This window comes from Solanum tuberosum, unplaced genomic scaffold, assembly GCF_000226075.1.
Source record: "Solanum tuberosum cultivar DM 1-3 516 R44 unplaced genomic scaffold, SolTub_3.0 scf00008, whole genome shotgun sequence".
In the NCBI taxonomy this organism is placed as follows: domain Eukaryota; kingdom Viridiplantae; phylum Streptophyta; class Magnoliopsida; order Solanales; family Solanaceae; genus Solanum; species Solanum tuberosum.
This window is the reverse complement of record NW_006238934.1, coordinates 1,552,828-1,562,552: the sequence shown is the minus strand read 5'-3', so window position 1 is coordinate 1,562,552 and position 9,725 is coordinate 1,552,828. Positions and strand designations below refer to the sequence as shown.

Here is a 9,725-nt window from a genome sequence, read left to right as displayed (position 1 = left end):
AAAAGTATAAGAAATATTTAAAAATTATATCAAAGTAAATATTTTTATGTATAAAATAAAATTATAAAATTATATATAAATGTCGGGTTGGTTTGGTCTCGAGTTGTTTTTTTTTAGTTAAAACCAAACCAACCCAAATATAGTCAAGGTTTTTCTTTTCAAAACCAAACCAAGTCAAACCAAACCACTAGTCGGAATTTTTTTCGGGTTGACTCGGTTTACGGTTTGATTCGATTTTCGGTTCGATTCGGTTTTGTACACCCCTAATCTCTGATATATTGTTATACATCATATAGATTATTTACAATATGGATACATTACATATAGATGCGCCGATTTTGTTGATTTTTTTTTTGTTCACCTGTACAGTTATACAAGAAGCTCTTATATAGTAGGTCAAAAGAAAGCTTTGAACTTGAGAATTGAGACACCCCTCTCTTAGCCTTTGCTCTAATGGAGTTCCAATTTCCATTCAACTTCATTTTCTTATTCCTTTTCCTATCATTCCTCTATTTACAATTTGTGGAATGGAAAAAATCAAGAAACTTTAACAAGAAACTTCCTCCAGGACCATGGAAAATTGCCTTTTTTAGGAAGTATCCATCACTTGGCATTAGAAGGTGGACTTCCTCATCATGCACTCACAAAATTGGGACAAAAAAATATGGGCCTTTCATGCACCTTCAACTAGGCGAAATTTCTATGGTCGTAGTTTCTTCTATGGATATGGCGCGAGAGGTACTGAAAACTCATGACCTCGCTTTTGCATCAAGGCCTAAATTAGTATCCATCGACATTATATTTTACAAGAGCACAGATATCGCGTTTAGTCCTTATGGAGATTACTGGAGACAGATACGTAAAATATGTGTCTTGGAACTTTTCACTGCCAAGAACGTACGGTCCTTTAGTTCCATCAGGCGAGACGAGGCTTCGAGCCTCATGCAATTCATCCGGTCATCAACACGTGGCGTGCCAATAAATATTACCGAACAGATTTCATGGTACCAGAGCTCAATTACATGCAAAGCAGCATTTGGGGAATTGTTGAAAGATCAAGAGAAATTCATTGGATTAGTGAAGGAATTGGTGAAATTGGCTGGTGGATTTAGTATGGCTGACATTTTCCCTTCAATCAAGATCATTCATGTGCTAAGTGGATTGAAGAGTAGAATCTTGAAAGTTCACAAGAATGTTGATGTTATAGTTGAGGATGTAATCAATGAGCACAAAATGAATATTGCAAGTGGTAAAAAAGGAAATGGTGCATTTGGAGGTGAAGATTAATTAGTTGATGTTCTACTAAGATTAAGGTGGTGAAGATTTAGTTGATGTTCTACTAAGATTAAGGGAGAGTGGAGAACTTAAAACCCCAATCACCAATGACAACATTAAAGCAATTATGATTGTAAGTATTCTTTCTCTTATAATTAGAGACTCAAATATACCATCGAATTTTGAGAAAAAAGACTCATCTATGCAATTCGTTAAAAATTTGACTCATCTTTGTCATTTTCTTTTGAAAAAAGACTCATCCAAGTCATTATTTGTTAACTGGAATAGTATATATGACTCAAACACATAGATGAGCCTTTCTGTAAGATTGATGGGATATTTGAACCTAATCCCTTTTTAAAAATTATTTAATTAATCAAGTGACCGGATCATAATTGACCACATGTAAAAAAAAATGGGTTTGCAAAACCAAAACTGTTTTCAGTTAATAAATAAAGGCATAGATGAGATTTTTCTCTAACAAAAATGATATAGATGAGTCAAACTTTTAACGGATGTCATAGATGAGTTTTTTCTCAAAGTTCGATGACATATTTAAGTCTTTTCCCTTAAAAAAAATATCTAAGGGTGTGTTCAGTATTATTTAGGAAAATAAGTGAATTTATTGGTTCTTTAATTAATAATGAAATATAGGACTTGTTCGCTGCGGGAACAGAAACTTCAACAACAACAACAATATGGACCATGACAGAAATGATGAGAAACCCAAGTGTACTAGCAAAGGCACAAGTTGAGGTAAGAGAAGCATTCAAAGGAAAAGAAACTTTCAATGAAGATATTATTGAGGACTTGAAATACCTAAAACAAGTTGTTAAAGAATCTTTGAGACTTCATCCTCCGGCCCCTCTCTTAGTCCCTAGAGAATGCAGGGAAGAAACAAACATCAATGGTTACACTATTCCATTAAAAACAAGAGTGTTGGTTAATGTTTCGGCGATTATGAGGGACCCCCAATACTGGGAAGATGCGGAAAGTTTTATCCCTGAGAGATTTGAGCAGAGCTCTGTGGATTTTATGGGGAATAACTTTGAGTATCTTCCTTTTGGTGCCGGAAGGAGAATGTGTCCTGCAATTACATTTGGTTTGATCAATGTTTATCTTCCACTAGCTAAACTGTTGTATCATTTTGATTGGAAATTACCTGATGGTTTGAAGCCTGAGAATTTGGACATGACTGAATGTGATGGAATAAATGCATCAAGAAAGAGTGAACTCTACTTGATTGCCACTCCTTATTATCCTTCTCAAGAATGATAGTTGATACAACAGTCAGGGTATTTTATGTATTTAATAATATCAGTTTTTAGAGACGTGCATTGTAAATATGTCAATGTGTAAGTAGTATATATAATATAAATTATATTAAAGGTGTAATGTATTCAATAACAAAACTTGTTTAAAATTACAAGCTAAAATTGATGAACACACATTCTATTGAATTATTTCTTTGTTGGACGATAAATACATTATATATATCATGTGAAACTGCAAGTTTGCATTTTGATGTGATAATAGATGTAAACATATAATATATTTATATGCTAAATAATATTACTAAAAATAATGTATGATTAACTCTAATTTGGAGCTAAAAAATATAATAGATGCAAACATGAATAATTATATGAAGTAACAGAGTAAAGTAAAGTAAACATAAACGTTTACCTTTTAAATTTGGAGTGTTCCTCTACTATTTCTTTCAATGGTGGAGTTATACATATTGTTTGATTTATAAAAGCTGATTATTAAGAAGAATATAATGAATGAGATAATATAATTCATTATCAATTTAACAGTGATTAATGAATTTCTTAACGGTTCACTTGGATCATTTCTGCGGATGGAGAAACATGTAAACAAAGAAAACCAATAGTTATCCGGTGAAAAGTCATATTAGTTAATCCTCCGTTTCATATTAGTGAATCATTTTTCTTTTTACACGTATATTAAGAAATCATAAATAAAAATATAATTTTAGTAATTTATCCCTTAAAAAAACTTCTTGAGATTATTAAAAAAATAGTTTCATAAAGAATTAATGGCAAAAGTACTATTTATGGAATATTGATCTCCCAATAATTACAAGAACTCAATGGTCTTTATTGTTGAAAAAATAAGCTAACCATGAAAGTTTAAAAAATTAATGATTAACCTTCCGCTGGTGATCAAGACTCATTTAATTACGAAACGAATTGTGACGATAGGATAGGTCGATACTCAATAATCAATATTGATTCGCATAAAATTTTCCACATTGCCGGCTCTAATTTAATGGTTGTTAATACATCATGTGGTTGACATTAAATTAATTAAAGATGTTTTCGCTATTGTATTGATATCAATTAGGTGATAATTGAATACAATACAATTAAAAACAGGTTTATTGCTTTCACCAAACGTTGATAAGCAAATATTATAAGTTTATACATTGTATCTATCTCGAATTCAACTTTCATTTAGTATTATATTATACGAGATAATGATTTGCAGGTATAAGATTAGTATTATATTTAGTGTGTGTTTTGTGTGGAGTTTTTTCCAAAAACAATCATGTTTGGTTGATCAAAAAAGTTTCAGAACACTTTTTTTTTTTTGTAGTTGTTGACACCCAATTTTGGACCTCCCAATATATATTAATTTTCAAGCTTCTTTAAATTCCAAATGATTCGAAATAATTGACTTTATAAAATTCAAAATATTTTTCAAGTTATTTTAAATAGTTTTGTCACTTTTTATAATTTTTAAATAATATGTATGCTTTAGATAATTATGTATATAATTAGTATATTTTATAAATATTCAAAAATCGTCTCAAAAAGATTTGGTTTATTTGAATACTTGGTTAATTAGTTCAATTATTCAATAGTTTATATTTTTGAGTTAATTAATTCATAATTAAGTTGATTATTTTATTTCGTTAAAATTAAGAAGCTCATTAATTAATTTACATTAATTCGTCTTATTTGAATTTCGGCCAATTTCAACCAAGTGCCTCAATTTGATCGAAATTACAATTTTACGTGGTTATTTTCTTAATTCAAATCGACCACATTCTTGGTTATCCTTTTGGACCCAATTCTTTCAACCCAAATTCCTTTACCTCCAATTCCCAATTCTTAACAGCAACCCAACTCAATTTCCCAAGCCCAACTCCAATAGAAACCCATCAGAAAGCAACTCAATTATTGTATGCATTCAAACACAGGTTGGTTTGGATCGGTTATTGGTCAAAACCAAAACCAAACCAACTTAATCGGTTTTAAAATTATCAACCCGTGTTTGAATGCATACAATAATTGAGTTGCTTTCTGATGGGTTTCTATTGGAGTTGGGCTTGGGAAATTGAGTTGGGTTGCTGTTAAGAATTGGGAATTGGAGGTAAAGGAATTTGGGTTGAAAGAATTGGGTCCAAAAGGATAACCAAGAATGTGGTCGATTTGAATTAAGAAAATAACCACGTAAAATTGTAATTTCGATCAAATTGAGGCACTTGGTTGAAATTGGCCGAAATTCAAATAAGACGAATTAATGTAAATTAATTAATGAGCTTCTTAATTTTAACGAAATAAAATAATCAACTTAATTATGAATTAATTAACTCAAAAATATAAACTATTGAATAATTGAACTAATTAACCAAGTATTCAAATAAACCAAATCTTTTTGAGACGATTTTTGAATATTTATAAAATATACTAATTATATACTATAAATACAAAGTGATTGAATATAAAGTTGTGATTACAAAAGAAATTAAATACTCTCTTTGTTTGAAATACAAAGTGACTTTGAAAGGTAAAGTAGGCACATAAAATACAAAACTTGTTGGTATACAATTAGGTTGAATACAACATAAAAGAGAAAATACAAACTTGTTCACATATAAATTGAGATTGAAATACAGAATGAATACCCAATAAAATACATAATTGTTAGCATACAGTTAGGATGAATACAAATTAAGAAGGAAATACAAACATGTTGGTATACTAATTGAGATTGAAATACATTGTTAAAACAAAAAATGTAAAACTTGTTGATATATAGATAGAATGAATACATAAATAAACTGTTGATTCAGACATTATAGACAGACAGATGCTTTCCCCAAATCTAAAACTCTAAAAGCAAATATAAATGTATTAAAAATCAAACAAAATAAACATATGAATGAATTTGTAGATTCTAATAAATCTAAAATATTAAAACGAAATCAGAAAAAAATTGAAAAAAAATTGTTTAATAGACTAAAAATACATAAATTTTACATGAATATGTAAACAAACTTGCTAATAAAAATAAAAAAAATTGACGGAAAATCCGTAATATGTACAATGCGAAATATAAATCATAAACGGTGATATTGAAAACAAATAAAAAGAAATCTAAATAACTAAATTGAAATACATAAATATTAGATGAATATTATGTAAACAAACTTGCTAATAAAAATAAAAAAAATTGACGGAAAATCCGTAATATGTACAATGCGAAATATAAACCATAAACGGTGATATTAAAAACAAATAAAAAGAAATCAAAATAACTAATCGAAATGGATAATGGAAATTACCTTGCCAACCGAGAAATTTGCTTGAATTAATAAAGAGATTTCGTTTAACAATAAAGAAAATTTATTGATGAACAACAATTTAGCACCTTGAAGAAAAATAAACTTGAAACGTGAAAGGTGGGGAAGAAACGTGAATGGTGATGAAAAAAGGTTAATGGTATTGGTTTAATTTTTTATTTCACTTTAAACGGATATTGGTATATAATTTGGTCCAATATAGGACTCTTTCCATAAATAAAATTAATTTAAAATACTAAAATCTGAATACATATTATTTGTAAAAATATTGTCATTCTGCCATTTCAAATAAATATTTTAAAGTGTTGTTATTTTGACTAATTATGTTAGATATTATAACTTAATTGCTAATTTTCCCTTTTTGAATCCCTGCCAACAAAAATACCAAAAAGAACCCAACAGTGCCTTCTTCCTCGCGTGCAAAACCAGAAACCCAGAAAAACGAGCAGTCCAGTAAGCGAAACCCAGCTCCAGCGAGTCGACCCGAACCCAGCAGCTCACGTGAATAGACGGAAAATACACAGCGAGTTCACGCCCACGTTTCCTTCTTCCTTTTCTGCCTGGTACAGCCTTAGCCGCGTCTCTCTGCATTTGTACGACCCCAGCAGAAAGGCGGGCACACGTTTTTCTTCCCTTTCCTCTTCCGGAATGGGTTGAAAGCCTCAGAAAAAGATGTTTGTACAAAAGGATGAAAGGATTTTGATTTCAAATTTCGAATGGCAAAATTCCATTCGGATTTTCCACCTTTTTTTCTACCCTAATTTCCTTGTATAAAAGCTCTCTTTGCATTTAGTCTTAAGAGGGGTTTTTTTTTAAAGTCTTAAGAGGTTTTAAAAAATAGAGTTAGAAAGTTGAGAGAAAAAAATAGAAAGAGTTGTGGCAAAAGTCCGATATAGGGAGAATCATAGCTTAAAAAGAGAAAGAGTTATGTTTCTCCTTTCTCGCCTCATCGAATTTCGCCTGAGTTCTTGGAATCTGGCTGTGGTTGTGGGAAGCTCTGTTCAGCTTGCTTGGTCCCTGTTCGCCGCCCAGAAAAGGTAACGTTTCCTTCGATGGCTTCTCTCTTCATCTCTTTCTCTATTTTGTTTGTTAATGCTGGGAAGTCACTATTCTGTTGGTTGTTCGCTGATTAATTGTCGTTGTCATTGGTGTTGTTTTGACATAAGGTATCTATTCCATGGGTTAGTCATAACATTGTATTGAGTTGCTACTAATTTGTATTCAGTGTTTGAGCGCATTTTGGTGTTCTTTTTCTCGAATTCATTATTAGAATGCTATTAAGTTCACATTATTTCGCCTATACTGTCCTTAAGCATAAGGTGTGCTATCATTTAGGTTGTTATTACTAAGTGGTGTTATTCACGAGAATCTTGAGTCAACTAGTATGTAAAAAAGACCTTTCTTCCGTTCCAATGAAAATCGCTAGCATGTCCGTGATACTGATGTTCGTCTCACGTATGGCTTCACTGTTTCTTGGTGTTTATTTTGAGGCTATTTCGCCATCCTTTATATCGTATTTACTTGCTTGAATGTCATTGATTACTCATGTTTTGGTGTTCACCGTCTTCTAGCATATAGTTTTCCTTCTCTTGCTGTTGTAATGTTACTTCCTTTTGACAAAATTAAAAAAAAATGAAGGGCAGAATCTCATATTTGACTAATCTGGAGCTCTTATGCTATCCGTCCCTTTATGATGAAATATAATAATCTTCTTAAGAGTTTTCTTATTTATTTATTTTTTATATACTTTTGTGAATCTTTGTTTCTAGAGCTAAAATTGAGCCTTGTGTTTCACAAAGTGATGATATTTTTCCTATTGTAGTATGGTCAGTTAGAATAGGGGTCCTGTTTCAAGTGACCAAATATGGTGTTTCATATGACATGACTTTTATACGAATATTCGGCATTGTTTGCCAGTGTCAGCCATTAGCATATTTGTTTATTAAGTAGGTTGAATATCATTTGCTCATCCTAGATTATATTTTGTGGCGTTGAGCAGTAGCTTAAGTAGTTATTATTGGGGCATTAATATGCTTTTATTCTTGATGTCTTTGGATTTTTGCATCCCTATGTCGTTTTGAGTTCCCTCAAATTATTTGTTGTACAGTGATTTAAAGGCTGCCATGACTTGCGATTTATTTTGGAACACTAATCCTTATCCTTTTGCTTTGTTGCATGTAAATCGGCCCGAGTTCGCCATGAACTCCCTTTTCTTTCTTTTCTTGCATTTCGAGAGAGCCATAAAGGCTCAATTTCCCCTCTTTTCAAGTCGGCCAGCTACAAAAATTGACGTACAGGTCTCGGAAAGCTGAAAGCAGGCCGAGATACACCTGTATACACCGATATACCTGGTGTATACTGTTGAATATTATTGGTTTGGAGACGACGGGCACTATCGATTTCTGACAACTTAAATTTTATTATATCAAAGTAAGGACCAGCTTCGGTCTTACAATCTTGATCACACTTGTTGCTTGCTTCAGCAACACTCTTTACTTGAGCACTCACTCTTGTTTGCTCTCTTATTTCTTACTTTTTTCCTTGCTTGGTTTCTTGATTTCTTTCTTTCTTGGTTACAACTCAAATGGACCACCTCTATTTATAGGTGGTGATGGAAGAATCTAGCTAAGGGTTTTGCTACTACATTCTAGAATGTTCTTCTAACTTCCTATTTCTAGAACTATCTTATCTAGAACAACTCTAGACTTTTCTCTCTAGAATACTTCTAGAATACTCATTCTAGAGCTCTTCCTTTATTTCTTTATAACTCTTGAATATTCTAGATTCTTCTTTGAAATGTCTTGGAGATTAATTAAGTTGGTGGTGATTTCTTAACATATACACTGTGATACAGGGGCGAAAATGGGCTAAAAAAGCTCAAGCGCTACAGCAGTCCAAAGGAGACTGAAATGAGTAGATTTCGTAACAAAGATAGGCCAAAAGGGCCCAAAATCATGTTGGAAATTTTTAGAATAGGACGGATTCAACAGATTTGGGGAATTTGGGCCAAAGACCCAAGTTCAATACTCCTTCCCTTGCTCTTATTTATTTTGTTGTATTTGACTAACGTTTTCATTATCTTATGGTTAAATTTAATTAAATTCCCGAGAATGGTCTTTTTTTTTTTCAAATTAAGGTATATATTTTATTACTTAGTTCTTATTTTAATATTAGTCTTGTCAACACTTAACTTATTTCCCTTTAGGAAACCCCCCCCCCCTCCTATTTCCTTTAAGATAATCATATGATAATAATAATAAATAAAAAATGTAAACAAATAAATAAAAAGTGGATTTCTTTACTTAGCTAATATTCTTTCAAAATTAGTCAAAGTCGTTTTAGTCAAATCGCCGGTCAATCGCAAGTTAGCAGGCATTCCGAGGGCCTAACACCTTCTCGGAATGTACATTTGAACTCGAACCCTTTATTTTCAATTGATTTTATCTGTTTAAGTTTTTGAAAATCTTATGAGTTTTTTCTTGATTTTTACTAAAAATTAAGTGGTGACTCTGTTCTTTTGGAAATTCGATTTCTCTTAAACCATAAGTTTAATCGATTTTTCGAAAACTAGTCATTTTTCTTTTATTTATATTTTTCGAATAAAACAGTAGTTACCAAATCCCGAAAATAAGCAAAAAAAGACATTTTATGTTTACTTACCAAACACCAAAAATAAGCAAAAAATACACTTACTTTCCGGATAACATTTTTTATGTTTTCCTTTCACACCAAACACACCCTTACTCTCAAATCATTTTCTCTTTGACAGTAGGATTATATATTAGGCCAGATGAATTAAAGCCTATACACCCCTCTCTTAACTTTAGCTATCTAGCTA

The 9,725-nt window shown here is 31.4% G+C and overlaps 1 protein-coding gene across 1 annotated transcript in view; it reads left to right on the top strand.

The window, feature by feature from the left end:
• Positions 1-2,620, top strand: part of LOC102600729 (premnaspirodiene oxygenase-like) — a 19,041-nt gene extending 16,421 nt beyond the window's left edge. Inside the window, exons 2-3 of the mRNA XM_006338983.2 lie at positions 1,317-1,408; positions 1,930-2,620. Coding sequence (XP_006339045.1) covers positions 1,317-1,408; positions 1,930-2,550 — 713 coding nt within the window. The 3' untranslated portion in view covers positions 2,551-2,620. The remainder of the gene's footprint in view (positions 1-1,316; positions 1,409-1,929) is intronic.
• The last annotated feature ends 7,105 nt before the right edge of the window (positions 2,621-9,725 follow it).